General features: G+C 42.4%; 1 protein-coding gene across 1 annotated transcript in view; it reads left to right on the top strand.

Moving 5' to 3' along the window:
- The window catches only part of ARID4B (AT-rich interaction domain 4B), a 387,064-nt gene that overhangs the window by 299,791 nt on the left and 63,340 nt on the right, over positions 1 to 23,933 (top strand). The window contains exon 20 of the mRNA XM_044290640.1: positions 7,531 to 8,637. Within this exon, the coding sequence (XP_044146575.1) occupies positions 7,531 to 8,637 (1,107 nt within the window). The remainder of the gene's footprint in view (positions 1 to 7,530; positions 8,638 to 23,933) is intronic.

Genomic DNA, 23,933 nt, shown 5'->3' with positions numbered 1-23,933 from the left:
CAGGTGTTTTCAATACCTGATCGAAAACACTTGAATGAACCTCTGTTCTTAAGAGTGGTAGTCTTTAAGGGGTTGAATAATTGTGTCAATGAAGAAATCACAAAAAAATATTTTTAATACTGTATTACAAAAACAATTGATGTCATTTTAGTTGCATTGGGTTTGTCCTTGTAAGATTTCAGTCTGAACACAATTACAAATGTACACTAAATTCCCTAAAACCCTCTACAGCATTGGGGGTTGAATAATTTTGAACACAACTGTACACCTCAGTGAGACATGAAAACAAGCAGTCAGTCTGCAGAACTAGCCCACTGTCCTGTAAACACAGCAGAACAGTGTTTAGGATATTATAAATAAGATTTTACTCCAAAAAGACTAAGCATCTTGGAATCAATCAAGCATATGTATGTGAGTTCAATGCCTGCTTATTAGAGGATATGTACAGTAGGTAAAATAGCTATTTCCAGAACAAATCTGCATATGTGTGTATTCATAGGTCAGTCAAAAAAAAAAAGATGAACGCATTTTTGACCATTCTAAAGTTGAAAATTAAATTATTTTAAAATCCCCCAAAAACTCCCATAACTGTTAATAAATACTCTGCATTGTTTTTCATTGAGTGCCGTATACCAGAGTGCCAGATACAGACACTATTAAAATCAGGTATATGGTAGAAGAGGTGCCTGATAAGTAGAGAAAGAAGGATATTTCTTTGATATTACCTTCTGGTAAAAGCTGAAAATGGAAAGTTCTTCTTGTAGATCATATGAAATTTTGTAGGTTTTATTGAGTTTGAAATGTAAAAAAAAAAGAAATGGCTACAAAGTAGAAAGCAGTAATTGTGCAGTACATGTTATGGAGAACACAGAGCATATATAAATTTAAAAGCATGACAAGCACTGGTATGTTTCACATAAAGATAGCCAGTTACTTTCTATATTAAAGGGGTTGTCTGAAATAATTAAAAATCTTAGACAAGCTCTAAATTGACTTAAAGTGCGTCTGTCACCATGATCAACCCTGTTAAACCAGGCAACCGGAGTCTTTTGTCTCTATGGTGAATTGTTGCAGAGATACAGTGGGCGATATAAGTATTTGATACACTGGCGATTTTGCAAGTTTTCCCACCTACAAAGAATGGAGAGGTCTGTAATGTTTATTGTAGGTACACTTCAACTGTGAGAGACAGAATCTAAAAATAAATCCAGGAAATCACATTGTATGATTTTTAAATAATTAATTAGCATTTTATTGCATGAAATAAGTATTTGATCACCTACCAACCAGCAAGAATTCTGGCTCACACAGACCTGTTAGTTTTTCTCGAAGAAGCCCTCTTCCTGTTTGAACTCATTACCTATATAAAAGACACCTGTCCACACACTCAATCAATCACATTCCAACCTCTCCACCATGGCCAAGACCAGCTGTCTAAGGACACTGGGAACACAATTGTAGACCTGCACAAGGCTGGGATGGGCTTCAGGACAATAGGCAAGCAGCTTGGTGAGAAGGCAACAACTATTGCCGCAATTATTAGAAAATGGAAGAAAAGCAATCTTCATCAGTCTGTTGCTCCATGCAAGATCTCGCCTCGTGGGGTAAGGATGATTCTGAGAAAGGTCAGGCATCAGCCCAGAACTACAAGGGAGGACCGGTCAATGACCTGAAGAGAGCTGGGACCACAGTCTCAAAGATCACTGTTAGTAACACACTACGCCGTCATGGATTAAAATCCTGCAGGGCACCCAAGTCCCCTTGCTCACACCATCACATGTTCAGGCCCATTTGAAGTTCACCATTGACCATCTAGGTGATTTAAAGGAGGCATGGGAGAAGGTCATGTGGTCAGATGAGACCAAAATAGAACTTTTTAGTATCAACTCCACTCGCCGTGTTTGGAGGAAGACGGATGAGTACAACCCCAAGAAGACCATACTTGCTTTTCTGCAAAGGGGAAAGGACAACTACACCGTATTGAAGGGAGGATGGATGCAGTGGCGTCGCCAGGGAGGGGGCCACGGCCCCCCCTACATCACGCTGTGCCCCCTCCCTACATCACGCTGTGCCCCCCCCCCAAGTGAGCCGTCGCAGTCGGGCACAGGGAGATGAGCGCTTCCATTGCCCTCATCTCCATAGTAATCTGCCTGTGCAGGGGAGGGAGAGGCGTGTCCCTTCCCCTTCCTGTGATAGGCTGCCGGCCTAGTGCCTGCATCCTATCAGAGGCCGGCGCAGGCATCGCGCCGCCTGAGTCATACATCGCTGACATGGAGGTAAGTATAAGTGTTTTTTTATTTATTTTTTAGTATAGTTTTACAGGCACATTAGGGGGGCTCTTGTTACTGGCACATTGGGGGCTTATTACAATACTGGCAAACAATGGGGGCTTATTACTGGAACATGATGGGGGCTTCTTACTGGCACATGATGGGGGGCTTATTACAATACTGGCACATGATGGGGGGGCTTATTACTGGCACATGATGGGGGGCTTATTACAATACTGGCACATGATGGGGGCTTATTACAATACTGGCACATGATGGGGGGCTTATTACTGGCACATGATGGGGGGCTTATTACTAGCACATGATGGGGGGGCTTATTACTGGCACATGATGGGGGGCTTATTACGGACACATGATGGGGGGCTTATTACAATACTGGCACATGATGGGGGGGCTTATTACTGGCACATGATGGGGGGGGCTTATTACTGGCCCATGATGGGGGGCTTATTATAATACTGGCACATAATGGGGGGCTTATTACAATACTGGCACATAATGGGGGGCTTATTACTGGCACATAATGGGGGGCCTATTACTGGCACATGATGAGGGGGCTTATTACTGGCACATGATGGGGGGCTTATTACTGGCACATGATGGGGGGGTTATTACTGGCACTTGATGGGGGGCTTATTACTGACACATGATGGGGGGCTTATTACAATACTGGCACATGATGGGGGTCTTATTACTGGCGCATGATGGGGGGCTTATTACTGGCACATGATGGGGGGCTTATTACTGGCCCATGATGGGGGGCTTATTGCAATACTGGCCCATGATGGGGTGCTTATTACAATACTGGCACATAATGGGGGGGCTTATTACAATACTGGCACATGATGGGGGGGCTTATTACTGGCACATGATGGGGGGCTTATTACTGGCACATGATGGGGGGGCTTATTACTAGCACATGATGGGGGGCTTATTACTAGCACATGATGGGGGGGCTTATTACTGGCACATGATGGGGGCTTATTACTGGCACATGATGGGCTTGTTACTGGCACATGATGGGGGGCTTATTACTGGCACATGATGGGGGCTTATTACTGGCACGTGATGGGGGGCTGGGCTCTTATTACTGGCACATTGGGGGGCTCTTGTTACTGGCACGTGATGTGGGGCACTTATCACTGGCATGTGATGGGGGGCACTTATTACTCGCACGTTATTGAGGGCACTTATTACTGGCACATTATTGGTGGGCAGGGGAATCTACTGAGGCCACACAGAAGGGGTATTTTATATAGGGGGCTCTGTACAGTAGCATTTTATACTGGTCCACATTGTGGGTAGTATGGGGAAGGGGGGAGAGGAGTACTATGGAGTCCTCTACGAGGGGCACTAAGAAGGGGTATTTTATACTTGCAAATTATGGGGGACACTGAGGGCATCTACTGGGGCACGATATATGGGGCATTTTATACTGGTACATTATGGGGGGCACTAGGAGGAAGGGGAGAGAGGAGCACTATGGGGGCATTTACTGGGGGCACTATATAGGGGTATTTTATACTGGCACATTATGGGGGACATTACCTCAACTGGGGGCATTACAAGGGGGTATTTTTTGCATTGTCACATTATAAGGAGAATTATTTCTACTGGGGGGGATTTATGGTGGGCTTTATTACTCCCTCATGGTATGACCCCCTAGTAGCAGCAGCACCAGCCTCTCCCTGCTCTGTGACCCCTCTGCCCCTTCTCCAAATCCTTATTATGAAATTTTTCTCATTAGGATAAAACACAACATCAGCTCTGCCGAGCCCCCGGCCAAAGTGTGGAAGTGGCGTTCGAGATCTCCAAGGGCCAAGCCAAGTAATTGTAAGTTTTCATGTGAAATATGTTTGTTATACACATATAGCATACACTGTGCCACACAATGTACAGTATACCTCTACGCTGTGCCACACAATGTACAGTATACCTCTACACTGTGCCACACAATGTAATGTACAGTATACCTCTACCCTGTGCCACACAATGTTCAGTATACCTCTACACTGTGTAGTCTGTTCTATAAGCACCCTTGTTCTGTGGCGGCGGACAGAAAATAATCTGGAAGTGCCCCTCCCGAGACCAGGCTCTGGATCCGCCACTGGTCTGGACCGCTCACAGGAGTGTACATTTCTTCTAAACTGTAATCCGTATCCTCTGACCTGCAGAAATCAGCACTCGCTCAGTAACAACTAACAGGCAATACCTGTAGGCTGTAGTCTGGCCCTGTTACCGAAGCTAGCCGAGTGGTGTAAGGTTAAGTTACTAGTAGAGATGAGCGGCCGCTTAATCCTGATTTAAAGTTAAAGTTACTGCAGGATATGGATTACAGTTTAGAAATGTGAAATGTACACTCCTGTGAGAGGCGGGGAGGGAGATCTGTGGATGACACTGTTATGGAGGGGGAAAAGGGGATGACACTGTCATGGGGTGGATCTGTGGATCACACATATAGCATAAGATGCTATATATGGTATGTGGCATCCACAGATCCCCCCCATAGCAGTGTCATCCACAGATCCCCCTCCCTATAAAAGTGTCATCCACAGGCAGCTAGGACATGTTGAAATCTGAGTGATTTTTATTTATTTTTTAAACCACAGACAGCAGGAATTTTCTTCCCTGTTGCGGTTTTAGGTATTGGGTAAAGTATTGCAGCATTTCTAAGCGTACTTGTGTAAATGTATCGTTGTTATAGCTGCCCCCCCCTACTTTTGTCCTGACCCCCAGTGTGCCCCCCCAAAAAATTTGAAAGCTAGAGACGCCACTGGATGGATGGGACCATGTATCGCAAGATTTTTGCCAACAACCTCCTTCCCTCAGTAAGAGCATTGAAGATGGGTCATGGCTGGGTATTCCAGCATAACATAGACCCAAAACACACAGCCAGGCCAACTAAGGCTACTTTCAAACTCGCGTTTTGGCTTTCAGTTTGTGAGATCCGTCTTGGGCTTTCACAAGCTGTCCAAAACGGATCAGTTTTGCTCTAATGCAGGCATGCTCAACCTGCGGCCCTTCAGCTGTTGCAAAACTACAACTCCCATCATTCTCTGACAGCCTACAGCTATCATCCTACAAAAGGGCATTGTGGGAGTTGTAGTTTTAGAACAGCTGGAGGGCCGCAGATTGGGAATCCCTGCTCTAATGCATTCTGAGTGGAAAAGGGTCAGCTCAGAATGCATCTGTTTGCCTCTGTTCCGTCTCCATTCCGTTTTGGAGGAGGACACCAAAACGCTACCTGCAGTGACGGATGCATGCGGTTGTATTAATGTAACAGAAGCGTTTTTGCAGATCCATGATGGATCCGCAAAAAACGCTAGTGTGAAAGTAACCTAAGGAGTTGCTCCGTAAGAAGCATTTCAAGGTCCACCAGACCTAAACCCAATCGAAAGTCTTTGGAGGTTGCTGAAACTCAATGTAACCCAGCAACAGCCCCGAATCCTGAAAGATGTAGAGAAGATCTATATGAAGGAGTGGGTCAAAATCCCTGTTGTAGTGTGTGTTCTGGTTCTGATCAATGGTCAGGTAGGTTGATGCACTGCTCCAAATTAGATAGATACGTGCATGCACGGCGAGAGAAATAACACTGACACTCTAGATGAGGTCAAAGCATAACTATTATTTATTAGGTGGGGGCTTCACATTATATACCCTCCATATTAGTGGGAGGAGTGGGCTCACATGATTGGTGTTTTAGTAAGAAGGAGTGTAAACAGGAAATAAGTTAAAGGCATATGTATGATAGACTCAGAGGAATTCCCGACCGTTTCAAGTCTTTGCTGCAAATAGTTTCAATCATAGAATGCATACTGGGGGTTGTCTCTCCGACAGACACCATTTTGTATGTGACAAGCAAGTGTCCATTATATTCCATAACATGTGCAAACTTGGTCAAGAACTATAGGAAATGTCTGACCTCTGTAATTGCAAACAAAAGTTCCTGTACCAAATATTAAGTCCTGTTTTTCTATTGTATCAAATACTTATTTCATGCAATAAAATGCAAATTAATTATTTACAAATCATACAATGTCATTTTCTGGATTTTACTTTTAGATTCTGTCTCTCACAGTTGAAGTGTACCTACGATAAAAATTGCAGACCTCTCCATTCTTTGCAGGTGTGGCAAAACTTGGAAAATCAAATACTTATTTTCTCCACTGTATATTACATTCTATCTTCATGCAAATTACCTATTTAAAGTACCAATGGTTTGGCTATAGCACTTGGAATACAACGCCCCTCTGCTCTGTGCACTCCCTGCTCCCCTTTGATTGACAGGGCTAGAAATCTCATCTAGCCCTATGTTTTCACTCCAGCACCAAGTTGGCTCAGTGACTTGGCGTTTGCGCAGGGCACCAGATGCTGCTTTCCGAGCTCATCAGATTCACTGTTCTGGGGCCAAGTCACTGAGCTGACTCAGGGCTTGCACAATGGGTCTGCTCCTGCTTCCCATACTCTTGTTCTGTAAGGAAATAAGTATCTGCCAGAGGGGTCTGGCAGTGGTTTCTCCTCTCTCTCCATTGAACACGCCTGCACACTTGGCCAAGTCTAGCCTATATGTGTATAGGAGAGTAGAGAGAAATAGTTGCTGGCCAACAGCTAGTGAAGGCGTTTGTGTGCTTTAGTTAGCACACCAATAAGTATATAGAAAATCGCTTGGTGAATAAGCTAAATCAGATAATGTTTGTTATCATTTTTACCATTTTACAATGTCCATACCCTTGAATACTAAACATTATTTAATGGGATTTCTAACCTATTTACAAATTTTACGATTGCAATGAATAAAATAACCAAAGTAGTTATACTCCCCAATGTGAAATGCTGTATACCACATGTAATCACTGCAGCCAGTCATGGCCTCATAGGTCTCATGTCGTTCATCTGAGCCTACTGATTGGCTGCAGTGGTCACCTGGGGTACAAGGGCACATAACTTCTGCAGCCATGTAAACAGAGACTGGAGTGAAGGTCTGGAGCACAGCGATGATATTGGCAATGGATTTAACTGGTGAGTATAGCTTTTTTTTTGTTATTTTATCAGAATTACCTCCTTTGCAAACATTTTCAAAAAGGTCCTGATTTACCACTGAATTATTGCTGAATTAATATACTGTATGCTTTGTATTGTTGATATTTTTTTTTTTTACTGTCTCGGCTCTACAGAGTTTAAACTTTTTATAGCAATGGTACTATATGTTTTAAATATATGATGCTTCACTTCTTTGCAGCTACTGAAAATTCTGCAGATGACAGTGAAACTGATCAAAAACCAAGCATTACTAAGAGCGACATGACTACACAAACACAAGGCAAGTGTATTACACGGATTGAAGAAAACTATTTTAGAGTTAATAAAAATAATGATTCAAAACACTCCACTGTGAAAGAAGACAAAGAATCTTCAGATGAGACAGACTCAGAATTGGAGACTCCAAGACGGAAGAAGTTCTTAAAAGACTTTGTAGATAAGGTAACAAAATCACAATCTAAATGTGGCAAGAAAAAATTAATAGCTTGTGGCAAATCGTTAACTTCTAACTTAAAGGATGAAAGTAACAAATCCAAAGATTCAAGTGATCAGTTTGAAGTTGACATTGTAACTTCTTCCTCTGATGAAGAAACACCCAAACCAAAGGGTTCGCTTGTTAAAAAAAGTTGTAGTTTGGATGACAAAAAGAAAACTTTGCGATCACCGAGCTTCTACACAAACCTATCAGATATGCAGGATAAAAGAACAAAATTATTAAACTATTCTGAGGAAAGGCTTAGGGCTAAAGAACGCAAAGATGTTTGGTCAAGCATTCAGGGACAGTGGCCTAAAAAAACTTTGAAAGAACTTTTCTCAGACTCTGATACTGAAGGAGCAACATCTCCTCCTCATGGGAACCAAGATGATGCTTCTCTTAATTCAGTTGTTCAACCAGTCAAAGATGAAAGTAGAGATTTATCTGCAGAATTTCTGAAACCTATAACTGATGCCATTGAGTTGAAACCAGCGGATGAAAAATCAGTTGAGTTTGGTGATAAAAAAGTCAACTTTCCCAGTAGTGGTAGTAATTCAGTGCTAAATACACCCCCTACAACACCAGAGTCCACCTCATCTTCAAGTGAGTACCGAAGAACACAATCAACAATTGAAAGCTTAGAAAATGTGGAAACAAACCAGGAGGAAATTGAAAGCATGAAGAGTGACACAAATAGCACAATTGAAGTGGACAGTGTTTCTTGTGAACTACAAGATCTCCAGTCTGAAGAAAATCTTTCACCAACAGGATTTGATGCCAGCATCAGTTCTAATAGTAGTAACCATTTGGAAAATGAGAGCAAAGAGAAGGGTAAGTAATTACAGAATTAATAATATGTACACGTAGCCATTTCCTGCGAATGCAGAACATTAATATTAGAATTAACTGGATTCCACAAGAAAAATAGAGTCCAGCTTCCCATAAAAAAAAAAGCTTTATTTCCTTGTGTTAAAATCTCCAGACATCAAATGCAAAACTTAGTCTACGCATTTCAGACCTTAGACATAGCGGTCCTTCATCATGACCTACATAAGTTACAAATGAAATCCCTCTTATAGTTAAGGGGCTGGGTAACAACTAATTGAATTCCCCTTCCCACCTGCACACCTACAACGAGGGAAAGAAAAACTCCTTCTCCAAAACAGAAAAAAACACAGTTATCTGTATTGGAGAACCAAATCATGTTTTTTAGCTTTTTTATGGGAAGCTGGACTTTATTTTTCTTGTGAAAGGCTACATGGTCGTTGTCCCGAAACCTTTTAACATGCTTCCAAGAGAAAGCTCACAGGTGAGCGCTGAAGTTGATGACTTTGTATAGAATTAACTGGGTATATTGTAGTAGATATTTCCATGTCCTTTAGATTATTATTTATGGACAGTATTTGAAAATATTTGTATGAGTTGTCTCGGGACAGACACAATGGGATTCTGATTATACTCAGCCTACCATGCAGACCGAGTAGAAAACCAAGTAGAGACAAAGTAGCGTGGTGCTTTTCTAGTGCTGCTGCTGCTTTGATCTAGTAATCATATGTGGTTAAAGCAGTTGTGCCCTGGTTGATCAGACATTAAAGGGTTATTCTAATCTCAGACATTTACAGCATAGCCATAGAAATTTACAGAAATAGCCATTGATATAGTATACCGTAAAGATTTTTGAGGTCATTTATTAAGACCAGCATTTTAGACGCCGGTCCTAATACCCCTTGCTCTTGTGCAAGATGCACCTAAGTTATGTAGAGGCATTGGCATCCACCATCGGCCTAAATCTACGCGAGTTCCCTTGCTGGTGTAGATTTAGATAATTTTCTATGACTAAAAAGGCGTAGAAAATGATAAATGAGACTGGCCAGCTGTCCCGCCCTCTTCCCTGCCCACACCATGCCCCCTTTTTTAGACCTGGCGTAAGCGGGGAAAAGTCGCAGATTTGGACTCAAAGGGGATTGGTGTATATATAATAATAAATGACCCCCTTGTCTCTATATTGTGGTGTTCTGTGTAAAATCCAGATAGATGGAAATGATACTAAAATAGCTAATAGTGTAATATTATCTCTGATTTACGGTTGAGACCAGAAGGAGGTATATGTTTTTAGTTAAGTCAATATGTGTCACTGTTCAATAATTTTTGCTGGAAATCACCATTTCAATTACTTGGACCTTCAAGTTAGAAAAATTTCTTGCGTGTACCAGGGCAAAATAAGCAGATACTGCCGAGATATTCTTTTTAGAGGTTTCAGATTTATTTTTATTGAAAACATAACGTCTAATCCTGGCTTTGAGGTACAGTCAACAAAGTGGGCTAGCAAACAGTATGAGTAAATAAATGTAGTTCTTGATTTAAAGATTTGAGGTGTTTCAGTAACATTACAGCAGATGCATTTTTATGACCTCATTTGTAAGTACTGATGTGTTTTAACCAAGGGGAAGAGATAGTATTAAGGCTTATTCACACGAACGTAGGCCGTATGTGTCCATGCTGTCCACAATGCACGACACCGGCTGTGTGAATCCTGTATTGCGGCACAGATCCATTGACTTGAATGGGTCAGCGATCCGCAATATACGGCAAAAGATAGGACATGTCCTATGTTTTGTGATATGGAGGCATGGACGCAAAAGCCAATGTAGTAAATAAGTGGGAATCCGCTTTGCACTGTATTGTATCTTGCGGATTACGGACCCATTCAAGTCAAATACAGGCACGGACATCCTACGGTCATGTGAATGAGCCCTTACTATCAGAAAAGAGGTTAGGGAAAAATCTGCCGCAATATAGGTTACATTTTGAGACACACTTGTATCCCTGAGTCAATGCAAATAAAAAATTGAAGATCATGATGCAAAGTGGGGAAATACTTATGCATCAAATTGCAAACAGATTGAAATTCCAAACTGGAGTACAAAACATTAGTGGAGCCCTATTAGATTCTTTGCACTGTTCTTTTTTCTATTTTTTTATTATCGATTTGATATAAATGAAATCTGATGTACTCTTTCTGTGGACAGTACTCATGACCCTATGTAACATCCAGCATAGGTAATTACGATCTCACAGTTTGTCACAAATCCTCTCAGTCTGTGTGTCCTAATTGGTCTTAGTCAAGCAATTCTGTTTTACCCTGGTAACCCAACCAACTTAGATACCTTTTAATGCATGAGTGGGATGACACAATGTCACTTAAAATTGTGTTACTGGCCGTATTCTTTTGGTATGTTTTTGTTTCAATTTTGTGTATGAATAATACCAAATAGTTCAAGATCTATCAGGAGCACCGGATGTGCCTTCTCAAAACTGTTGATCAGCGGTTGTCCCAGGTGTTGGACCCCCCCCCCTGATCAAGGTCAGAATAGGTCATCAGTATAAGGGCTCATGCCAACGGACGTTGCCCGTATAGTAGCTGGCAAACAGCGGGTCTGCAATACACTGGCACGGGCTGTGTGCACGCCGCATCACGGATGCGGACCCATTCACTTGCAGAATGGAGGCATGGAACTCCACAGAAGCACTACAGAGTGCTTCCGTGGGCTTTCTTTCCGCTCCTCCGCACCACAAAAAATAGAACAGTTCTATTTTTTTGCAGTGCGAACGGATCACTTAAGTTGAATGGGTCTGGATCCATCACAGCAGCCACACGGATGTTGCCCGTGCATTGGGGACTGCAAATTGCCATTTGAATGAGCCCTAAAAATGTCAGAAAACCCTTTTATGTTTACTCTGAGTTTATTGAAATTACCAATTTCAAAAATGAATAGTGACAATTGATGTACAAGAATATTACATTGGAACCGTTTAGGGTCCAGCGCATAAAGTAACAATGATAAAGTTGTTATTAATACAACAAATATTAAGAATGTATACAATAATCAAAAAAGTGAATAGTGAATACAGATATAGACTCTCTTGCATCATTGTAGCTATGTTAAACACTTTTCATGAAGCATTGTGGCCTATGCAGCCAATTGTCAATCTTAGTATATTCCTTGTGGCTATACGTTTATCTCATTGGAAATTATCACCATTTAGTAAGACAATAACATGGGGAGGAACAAAGGAGACATAAGGAAGGAGGGGAAGACAACATTGAGAGAGGTTAAAACAAATGGACCTGACCTAAAGATACTGTGAGAGATCTTATGAGTTCTAAAACTCATTACGCTCCTAGTAAGTCATTAAATTCCGGTGAGTCCAGAAACTGGAGTAAGGGGTCACAGCTACGTCCAAAAGATTCAGCTCTTTCTTGCTCGTTTGCCATCAACTCTTCCATACGTAATATAAATCTTAGCTCTCTTGACCAGTCAAGCAATGTGGGTGGAGAGCTGGACTTCCAATGTCTAGGGATAACCATCCTCGCAGCGGACAGGAAATGTCGCAGAACCCCTTTCTTGACCTGGGCAAGAGAGCCAGGAATCTGGGATAGTAGGGTAAGTTGTGGAGTGTTGGGGATCGTTCTGTTTGAGTATTTGGCATAGATCTGCAAGATTCGCTCCTGGATTTTCGGACAGCTCCACCAAATATGTAACAAGGAACCCCTATCATTCTCGCATCTCCAGTAATTTAGTAAGACAGTAGTACCATCTTGAGAGAATTTTGTAATTCTTTTCTTTGACCTGTTATGCCAGTGAGATTCCATGGGAGACTGTTCACATCTTCTCTACCCCTACGTCTGTGAACCGGGTCGGCAAATCGGATTCCCATCTATCGAAAAATGGTGCCCTTTCTCCACTATGTATATCAAGGAGCACTCGGTAAAGTGTGGACAAAGTACCTTCAATTGTGCCCTGTTGCAGATATAACCTATCAAAACCTGTCATTGGGTTCACCGTTCCTCTGGAAAATGTGGTTCCAAAAAAGGAACTTAAATGAGCGTATCCCAGCCAGGAAGTCGTGCTAATTGCTACGCTCTGGCGTAAGATTCTCAAAAGAGGATAGTGTCCCCTCTGACAGAACATCTCTAATTCTCATTAGATCATTATGTGTGGTTTTGATGAGAAAGGATGAGTCATGCCCAGCATAAATGCTGGATTCCCATGAAGTGAAGTCATAGGACCTGGTCTGAAGGTAATTTGGGATTTATTGATCTATTCCTCCCAGACTGCTAGAACATGTCTCACAAGAAATGAACATTCTTCCTGAGAGGGTCTATCCTTTATATTTAGCCATGGCTTAAAGGGAGAGAGGAGATAAAGATTGTTCCATAGTGACCCAAAGCTTCTTTAAGCCTTTATGTCTCCAATCTAAAAGCCTAGCAAGTACCGCCGCTTCATGATATAGGTGAACATCTGGTAAACCAAACCCCCCTAGGGATTTATGTTTGATCAGGACCTTTTTATTTAATCTAGGTTTACTGGTGCGCCAAATGAACCTGTTAAGGGCCTTTTGGATCTCTAGGTACATGAATACTGTAGGTATAGTTTGAAATAGGTATAAAAACCTCGGCAAGATGTCCATTTGGACTGTATTCATACGGCCGAACCATGAGAGATGTTTAAGTTTGTATGTCTGAAGTTCCTCAAGGGTTCTTTTCTGTAGAGGTATGTAGTTGTAGATGAGCTGGAACCTGGATACCTAGATATGATAAGCTATCAGCTTTCCATTTAAATGGGAAATTATGTTGGAGAGATTCAGTCATCTTTTGAGAGAAATGACTCTTAAGGAGTCGTTTGTGTAGTGATTCTAAGTCGTGCAAGCGTTCTGTTAACTTTTTGATATGAGCCTCTTCTCCTTTTTTCATTCTAGACCCGTGTTGTATGAGTGTTCCTCGTACTACACATTTAAGTGCTTCCCACTGCAAAGAAGGGGCTCTGGTATCAGAAGCATGGTTCACCCAAAAATCCTGGATTTTATCTTCAATTGCCTTGTTGCCCACCGTATCTCTTAACAGGGTGTCATTCAGTCGCCATGTCCATTCCCTGGCCACCAAGTCAGGCAATTCCAGGGTAAGGGATATGGGTGCATGATCTGACCACAAAGCTGTGCCAATGGAAGTCTTAGGTTGGAACATTAAAGCACGGTGAGAGATGGCAAACAAATCAATCCTGCTATAAGTCCGGTGGGCCGGAGAAAAGTATGTGTAGTCTCTGTCATTTGGATGTAAGGTTCTCCAGACAGACATCTATCATTTTTCTATTGTGTAGGATCGTGCGTATCCTGGATACTGCCGAGAATGGCACTAACTACCTGCCTAGGGATATGTCTACCTTCGGATTTAGCGTCAGATTGAAGTCGCCCCCAAGGAGGACAACCCCATCAATGAAGGAGTCCAATCCAGACATTATAGAGGCAAATGCCTTACCCTGTCCCGAATTTGGCAGATGGATGTGTCACGCCCTGCTCAGGCTATGTGCGGAGGTCTGTCAGATTAGCAGCACGTGTGTAGCCTTTTTGTTTTGGAGTTGAGCTATATCCGCCTCCCTTCTGGTGCACTGGGTGTGGTTGTTGGTTTGAGTTTAAATTACGCCCACTCCCAGTGTCCTGGGCAGGTTATAGTTTCTGTCTGGCTCAGAGGAAGGAAGGATTTTCTGTTCCTGCTCAGTAAAGATAAGTTGGATTTTGTTTTCTTGTGGTTGTCTGTCGAGACTTTTAGAGAGACGCCTGCCACTCCAGGTTCTGAGGGAGCATGCTGCCTCTTTCCCCCTTTCACCATCTTAGGAATGTTAGGGTATCTTCAGCCCAGGCACGAGGACATGTTATTCCCACCTTCAGGGTCTAAACGTGGGCATAGAAGTCTAGGGAAAGCTGGTAGGGATTTGTCAGGAGGTGACCTTTATCCCCAGCTTCTTGCCTAGACACCTGTTTGTTTATTTTATGTGTATCTTGTATCCTGTCCGCCGTGACAGATTTTACCAATTGTGTACGTTCTCCCATGGATTGCCAGCTTGACGAAGACGTATCTTCCTTTGTCACAGGACCTGAAATCTAGAACAGAACAAGAGAAGGATTTATGAAAAGCAATGGAGACTCCTCTAGCTTTAGCCTCAGGATTCGTGCTGTGATACCAGGTGTTATAGGATTTTGATCGTAAATATGGAATATGATTTGTCTTAAAGTGAGTTTCAGTAACAGGATAATATGATCTTTTTCTTTCTGTAAACCTGACAGTATCTTTGTTCTTTTTTCTGGGATGTTGAACCCTCGATCATTTAAGGAAACAAGTTTAATCTTGCCAGGAGTAGACATCTTATAGTACCAGGTCTATCTCTCTAGCCCCGGGAAGAGGGGGAAATAGGAAGAGACAAAGGGGGAAAACACAGTGGTTAGGAAGGGAATAAGGTACACCAGACGGGGAAGACAAACAAGAAGGGGATAGTGTGGAGTCCCTGAGGGGGATATACACACGTGTAACCTAAGTAAACCCTGGAGAAGAGGCAAATAACGTAAAACGTTATACTGTGTGGGGTCGGTCTTTCAGTAACAGGTGAAGAGACCACCACGAGACTAACCATAACTTCCTTAAGCTGGTAACTACTCCTCACTCTAAAACATATCTAACAAGAGGGTTTAGACACATAAGTCAGCTCATGTCGAACTATAATGCATAAAGAATTGTTATCAATTAGCTAGTAAACATTCATAAAGTGTGGTTATTCATCATTTCGGTCAGTAGGCTAACCTGCATATAATGTAACCCTTAATTCTCTTCCCTAGTAGCAAACAGAAGTACAGTATAATGACACAATATGTAACCAGGGTCCTCTCATTGAACTGCAGATCACTGACTGATAAATGACCATACTTAGGAACCCTATGTTTGTAGAATATACGTCAGATCTTGGTTTAGAACTAGTAATATGTCATATAACCATCAGCTGCCTTTTAGAAGAACAAACATGCGCATATTGAAACCGTGGGTTGTTAGAGGGTCTCCAGCCCCATTGCGGAGCACTAGCTGATAGAAGATCATGGTATTAAAAAACCCTACATTATATTATTATTATAAATTACAAACTGCGAGTTGGCCTCCATTCTTGATCCAGGCTTCTTCGCTTTCCAGACCGAAAAGCAGCTAGGAAGTTCGGTAGCTCGGCATGGACCTTTAACTCAAAACGCTTGCCTCAATGTCGGACCACTAATTGGAAGGGGTATCCCCACATGTACGGAATTTCTCTTTCCTTTAGACATTCCAACAGAGGTCGCAGTGCTCTACGTTGCTGCAAAGTCGAGCGGGATAAATCTTGCAGTAAAGAGATGTGAGCGTCTCTGAATTCGATGGTTGGCTGATTCTGCGTCTTTCGCATAATTTCTTATTTAATCGTATAGTAGTGTAGATGGCAAATAATGTCCCTAGGCTTAGAAGAGTCAGGGTTAGGAGGTGCCAGAGCTTTGTGTGCCCTATCTATTTCCAGGTCATCAGTAACGTACCTGTCCAGGATTTTCTTGAAAAAGTCCTGTAAAGTGTGAATCAAATCTGCTGTAGGGATATATTCTGGGAGCCCTCTGATCCTTATGTTGTTTCTTCTGCTCCTGTTTTCAGTATCTTCTTGTTGCCGATATAGCTGACTGATATGTTCATCTCTTGATGAGAAACTACAGCATCTACCCTCTCCTCCATGATTTGCATGTTGTTGGAGATTATATTCAGTTCTTGTTTATAAGAATTCTCCAAGCGCACTATAAATTGCTCCATCTCCTGCCTAGTCGGCAGTTGTTTTACATGCTCCCTCCAGTCCCACGTTCCCTCGTTTGCTGAGGGTATTGCTGACGCAGCTCGGGTATGGGGAGGTTGCTGCTTGGAGGGTAGAGGCTCCATGACTGGTGAGCAAGATGGCGGCTGCCACGTGGCGCCCTGCTCCAGGAAATGGCCTCCCTCATCTGGTGGCATATTTTCCCTCTCCCTGTTCGGGTCAAGCTCCTTGTCCCTGTCCACTGCTCTGCATGGCTGGAGGGGATGGGGATCCAGCGATGGCGCCGCAGCGCTCTGGTTATGCGCCGTGGGGGAGAAGGCTGCTGCGTGGGGATTGCAGCTGGTTACTGTCTGCTTTTCCGGGGCAAAGAAGTGTTGGATGCCGCTCCTTCCCCTGTCTGATGTTCTGGCAGATGAGCCCTTTCTTGTCCGGACCATTTGCTGGGAAGAACGTACCACTGGTGAGGGAGGAGCCTGTTTCTTTAGTCTCGTGGAGGTAGCTCAGAACGAGTGCGACTTCACGCTGCCATAGTCAAGACACGTCCCCCCCCCCCCAGAAAACCCTTTTAATGCAAATTGACCACCATAAAAACGGAAGCTCCAAACTCTGTGAAAACCACAGTTTCCCTCAACACAAGGAGCTTCATGAACAGTGACATTCCAAACAAGCTCTGTACTATTTAACGTTGTAGAATCAAGAGAGCATTATCCCTAGTGGAATTTTCTACAACCTGGCCCATAAAGTAGTCCTGCACCGAGTTGCAGAGGTTTCTCCCCACTTGCATTTTAAGCAGAACCATGACCCCAGTCAATATCTAAGAAGTTAAAATTTCATTGGTGTTCCATCATTGCTGTTGCAGCCAAGTAGCCTGCTCTATTTGGTTATACAGCTCCTCATTGATAATGGAGTGTGGGGGTCTATAGATTATACAAAATTAATATTTTCAATGTTTATTCCTTGCTTTTCCATAGGTGCTATGAGGGCGTTGCTGCAGCACCTAGAGGCTTGGTCTACTCCCTTTATGGCACGCCCACGTCCACTTGATTGACGTCCTTCTCTGCATCATCCTCATAATCCTGCGCCTGCGTTGTCCCGTTTAGTATTCAGCGCAGGCACAGTGAGTGAAGGACGTTCGGCTGCTGCCAGGCAGGCCTGCTGGGGAGGTCCTGTGACGTAATCAGCGCAGGCGCAGTGAGGAAGCTGGCAGCAGCCGCCCTCATAGCACCTAGAGGCTTCACTAGCATATTATAAAAGTCTGTTTTTTGAGAGAACAGCGGCAGGCAGGGAGTTAGCAAACATACTGTTATGTACTGCTGACATTCGCACATCGCTAATGTCAGTCAGCTACATAACCATTTTTCCCATGACAAAAACTAATGCTTGCCCTGCCTTTCTTGAGGTCTCGCCCACTTTTCAGTTTTTCACTGACGTGTGCTATCCTCATTTTCCATGGAGAGCACATTTTCCCAATTGATTTGATGGTGTTCACAAAAAATAGTGTCAGACGTACACTACTTTGGTCCGTGATGTGGACCAAACCCGCCTATTCAAGTTAGAGTCCGTGAAAATCACAGACACAGCACAGATGGCATGCGTGTTGCGTCCATTTTTCACTGAAGACTGATAGGAGATGCTTTGGAAATCAACGTCCATGAATTAAGGATGACACACGGAGGGTAAAAAGGACCCAAGGACCAAACACGGATCCTTCACGGACATCTTTACAGATTTAACACGGATGCTTTATTTAACGGACGTAAAACTGACACGGAAATGTGGACGAGCCTAAGAGTGTAAAACCCTAAAGATTAAAGGTCCATTCACACGGATCCGCAATACACCCGACCGGCACCGCCATAGAACTGCCTATTCTTGTCCGAATAGGACATGTTCTATTTTTTTCCAGAGCCGCGGACAGCATCCATTCCGTCCCCAAAGAGAATGAATGGGGCCACACTTGCGGATGTGTGAATGGAGCCTGAGTATGTTTACATTGCAGAAATTCTGCAAATTCTCTGTGACAAAATCGCTTGCAGAAAATCCACAGCATTTTACAGTACCAGTAAAATGACTGTGTTTTTAGCAATTCTCATCCATCTGCTGAGGAAAAAATTGACCTGTGGTAGATCTGAAATTTGCAGCATGTCGATTTATGCTGCGGATTTTCTTTGAGGATTTTACCCTCTGCAATGCTAAGAGTGAAATCTGTTCAAAATCTGTATAATTACTGCAACATCAAAAAACACAATTTAGTGTGTTTTTTTTATTGCTGTAGATTTTGATCAGAAACATTGCATATTTTCTACTACCGAAACTCTGCAGCATTTCCACAGTGTGTGAACATACCCTAAGGGCTCATGCACATGACCATATGTATTTTTCGGTCCGGAAAACACAGATCCGCAGCAAAAGAAAAAAAAAAACAGATGACGTCCATGTTGCATCGTTATTTTTATTTATTTTTTGCAAATGCATTGTAACAATGCCTATCCTTGTCTGCAAAATGGACAAGAATAGGACATGTTCTATTTTTTTGCAGAATTGACTTGCAGAAACAGAATGCACTGAGTAATTTCAGTTTTCTTTGCGGACCCGTTGAAGTGAATGGTTCCGCATATGGGCTGCAAAAAAAAAAATGAATTGACAGGGAAAGAAAATACTGTAGTGTGCATGAGCCCTAAGGCTCAGTTCACACCAGGGATTTGGTCGGTGAGTTCCATCAGTGATTGTGAGCCAAAACCAGAATTGGAGCCTACACGGATATATGGTATGCAAATAACTGGTCCGCAATATACCGGCTCCAGCCATTTGTGCACCACATAACAGATGCGGACCCATTTACTTTAGGGTCCATTCACATGTCCGCAAAATGGATCCGCATCCGTTCCGCAATTTTGCGGAACGGGTGCAGACCCATTCATTTTCAATGGGGCCGGAATGTGCTGTCCGCATCCACATTTGCGGATCCGCACTTCCGCATCCGTGCTTCCGTTTCCGCAAAAAAATAGAACATGTCCTATTCTTGTCCGCATTTGCGGACAAGAACAGGCATATTCTATTAGTGCCGGCAATGTGCGGTCCGCAAAATGCGGACCGCACATTGCCGCTTTCCGTGTTTTGCGGATCCGTGTCTCCGTGTATCCGCAAAACACATTGCGGACGTGTGAATGGAGCCTTAAATAGGTCTGCAATCCGGATGGAGCGGTGTAGAATGGAGGCACGGAACTCTACAGAAGCACTATGGAGTGCTTCGGTGGGTTTTCTGTCTGTGCCTCCGCACCGCAAAAAAATAGAACTTCGGCCAGGTACGCTCACTTGAATGGGTCCGCATTCGGCCATGTACGCTCACTTGAATGGAGCACTTCCGTCAGATTTTGGTCCATGTCTCTGCACAGCAAGGACCACCAGTCTTGATAAATCTTCATCATGGTGTCACACTTTAATCAGCTAATGAACACAAAAACGCTTGCAAAGGTTTCCTAAGTCATCTGCTGGTGTTGGTCGACTGTATGATATCAAGCCTAAAGTCAGCACAGCCGTCTACCAGGACATTTTAGAGCACTTCATGCTACCCTCTGCTGACAAACCGGATCCGTCATTGCGGCAATTTCCTGGACACTTGGTACCGGATCCCGGCATTAATACATTTCAAGTGTTCCTGAATTTTGGCAGGAGAAAATACTGCAGCAGGCTGCTGTATTTTCTCCGGCGAAATCCCGTAAAAGGGACGGAACGGAACGGAAGACATCCTGATGCATACTGAACTGATTGCTTTCCATTCAGAATGCATTAGGACAAAACTGATGCGTTTTTTCCACTATTGAGCCGCTATGACGGAACTCAATACCGGAAAACTTTAACGCTAGTTTGAAAGTAGCCTTACACTGTTGGCAGTGATTGGTTGCAGCGGTAGAGGTAAAATGAACCCTTGTCTGATAGAGTTCTTACTTGCGTCTATTTTTTTTGAGAATGTATAATGTAGTAGATGTCCGTTTATCCGATTTCGACCAATAATCAGTTTTATAGTCCTTCAGACTTCAGATATATTTAGAAAGTTTAGAGTCTGCACATCCTTTTCAGAAAACAAAGATAAGTGTTACAGGCAGTGAGTATAGAACCACTGTGCTAAGTAACTTGTTTGACTTAGGTCTACTTCTAAGGGTGTTATCCTGGCAAGTCCCCTGGTTTTCAACCTTCAACCACATACAGGGATCTGGCCTTTGCTGCAGGGGAGCCACCAGGCTTCTACCTCTTGGAATAGTCTGCCATAATATTATTGTAATGTGTAAGACCCCTTTCACATGAGCGAGTTTTACACGCGGGTGCAATGCGTGACATAATTGCACAGCACCCGCACTGAATCCTGATCCATTAATTTCAATGGGTCTGAGCGTTTTTTTTTCACACATCAGTTCTGCGTTGCGTGAAAAACGCTGCATGTTTTATATTCAGCGTTTTTCACGCAGCCCTGGCCCCATAGAAGTGAATAGGGCTTTAGTGAAAAATGCATTGCAGCCGCAAGCAAGTGCGGATGCAATGAGTTTTTCACTGATGGTTGCTAAGAGATATTGTCTGTAAACCTTCCGTTTGTTATCACGCGTGTGAAAAAATGCATCAAAATGCATTGCACCCGCGCTGAAAAAACCGAACAACTGAACGCAATCGTAGACGAAACTGACTGAATTTGCTTGCAAAATGGTGCGAGTTTCACTGAACGCATCCTGAGCCAATCCGTCATGCTCGTGTGAAAGAGGCCTAACAGTCTCCTGTAATAGTTTTATTTATAAAGGGACATTGACTAGAACTTTGTCTTCCTGGCTTGTCTTCTTTTTATGGCAAAGCAAATCGATAAAATCTGGGCATTCTTTTGCCAGCAGACCCAGCTTCTCTTTATTCCATTAAGACCTCTTTCATATGACCGTAGTACTCCCGTCGCCGTATTGCGGGCCGCATACGGCGGTTACGCAATACACGGGGCACCAGCCCTTTGCATTCTTCATCAATCAAGTGAATGGGTCCCATCCGGAAGTGCGGAACGGAAGCACGAAATGGAACCCAACTGAACCACTACAGAGTGCTTCCGTTCCAACAAAAAATAAAACTTGTTCTATCTTTTTGCGGAACGGATGGATCACGGACCGCAAATTGCGGTCCCCAATGCATGGAATGGAACCAATAAATTAATGTGAAAGAGGCCTAATTATGAAACCCTCTTGTCTAAAATCCAGAGTCAATTAAAGGCCTTTAACCTCTCCTTCATGTCGAGGATGGGCAGAAACAACTATCTATTTTAACCTTTTCTCCTGTACACCTTGGGGTGGTTTTAGCTTACTAGATTCCCTTACTTAATAATAGGCCATCCAGCAGGCCAGGTGTCTTAAGAACAGTGACCCCTCTGCACCACATATAAATATTAACTCCTTAAGGACCAGGCTCATTTTCACCTTCAGGACCAGGCCATTTTTTGCAAATTTGACCAGTGTCGTCACTTTATGTGTTGATAACTTTAAAACGCTTTGACTTATCCAGGCCATTCTGAGATAGTTTTTTCGTCACATATTGTACTTCATGAGACTGGTAAAATAGAGTTAAAAAAATCTTTATTTATAAAAAAATACCAAATTTGCCCCAAAAAAATATAAAAATTAGCAAATTTCTAAGTTTCAATTTCTCTACTTCTATAATACATAGTAATACCTACAAAAATAGTTATAACTTTACATTCTCCATATGTCTGCTTCATGTTTGGATCATTTTGGGAATGACATTTTATTTTTTGGGGATGTTACAAGTCTTAGAAGTTTAGAAGCAAATCTTGAAATTTTCCAGAAATTTTCAAAAACCCATTTTTCAAGGACCAGTTAAGATCTGAAGTCACTTTGTGAGGCTTACATAATAGAAACCACCCAAAAATGACCCATTCTAGAAACTACACCCCTCAAGGTATTCAAAACAGATTTTACCAACTTTGTTAACCCTTTAGGTGTTCCACAAGAATTAATGGAAAATCTGTTTGGAAGATTTTCCATTTTAATAATTTTTTGTCCAGTTACAAAGCAAGGGTTAACAGCCAAACAAAACTCAATATTTATGGCTCTTATTCTGTAGTTTACAGAATCACCCCATATGTTGTCGTAAACCGCTATACGGGCACACGGCAGGGTGTAGAAGGAAAGGAATGCCATACGGTTTTTGGAAGGCAGATTTTGCTAGACTGTTTTTTTGACACCATGTCCCATTTGAAGCCCCCCTGATGCACCCCTAGAGTAGAAACTCAAAAAAAGTGCCCCCATTCTAGAAACTACACCCCTCGAGGTATTTAAAACTGATTTTACAAATTTTGTTAACCCTTTAGGTGTTCCGCAAGAATTAATGGAAAATAGAGATACAATTTCAAAATGTCACTTTTTTGATAGATTTTCCATTTTAATTAAAAAAATAATCCAGTTACAAAGCAAGGGTTAACAGCCAAACAAAATTTTATATTTATGGCTCTGATTCTGTAGTTTACAGAAACACCCCATATGTGGTCGTAAACCGCTGTACAGGGCACATGGCAGAGCGCAGAAGGAAAAGGAATGCCATACGGTTTTTGGAAGGCAGATTTTGCTGGACTGTTTTTTTGACACCATGTCCCATTTGAAGCCCCCCTTATGCACCCCTAGAGAAGAAACCCCCAAAAAGTGCCCCCATTTTAGAAACTATGGGATAGGGTGGCAGTTTTGTTGGTACTATTTTAGGGTACATATGATTTTTGGTTGCTCTATATTAGACTTTTTGTGAGGCAGGGTAACAAGAAATAGCTGTTTTGGCACTGTTTTTATTTTTTGTAATTTACAACATAAATCTGACAGGTTAGATCATGTGGTATTTTTATAGACCAGGTTGTCACGGATGTGGCGATACCTAATATGTATACTTTTTTATTTATTTATGTAAGTTTTACACAATGATTTAACTTTTGAAACAAAAAAAATGTTTTAGTGTTTCCATAGTCTGAGAGCCATAGTTTTTTCAGTTTTTGGGCGATTATCTCGGGTAGGGTATGATTTTTGCGGGATGAGATGACTGTTTGGCACTATTTTGGGGTGCGTATGACTTTTTGATCGCTTGCTATTGCACTTTTTGTGATGTAAGGTGACAAAAAATGGCTTTTTTTACACCATTTTAATTTTTTACAGTATTCACTGAGGGGTTAGGTCATGTGATATGTTTATAGAGACGGTCGATGCGGATGCGGCGATACCTAATATGTCTTTTTTCCCCCTATTTAAAAAAAAAACAACAATTTAACTTTATTTGGGGGAAATTACGTTTTTGTTTATTTTTACTTGAAACTTTCAATTTTGGGGGGGGGGAAACTTTCTTTTTTTCAACTTTCTTTTTTTCAACTTTCTTTTTTTCAACTTTCTTTTTTCACTTTATTTTTTGTCCCACTTTGGGACTTCAACTTTTGGGGGTCTAATCCCTTTACAATGCATT

The sequence above is a fragment of the Bufo gargarizans genome, chromosome 4 (genome assembly GCF_014858855.1).
Source record: "Bufo gargarizans isolate SCDJY-AF-19 chromosome 4, ASM1485885v1, whole genome shotgun sequence".
In the NCBI taxonomy this organism is placed as follows: Eukaryota; Metazoa; Chordata; class Amphibia; order Anura; family Bufonidae; genus Bufo; species Bufo gargarizans.
The sequence above is the reverse complement of the archived record's forward strand: the minus strand, read 5'-3'. Positions and strand labels throughout refer to the sequence as shown.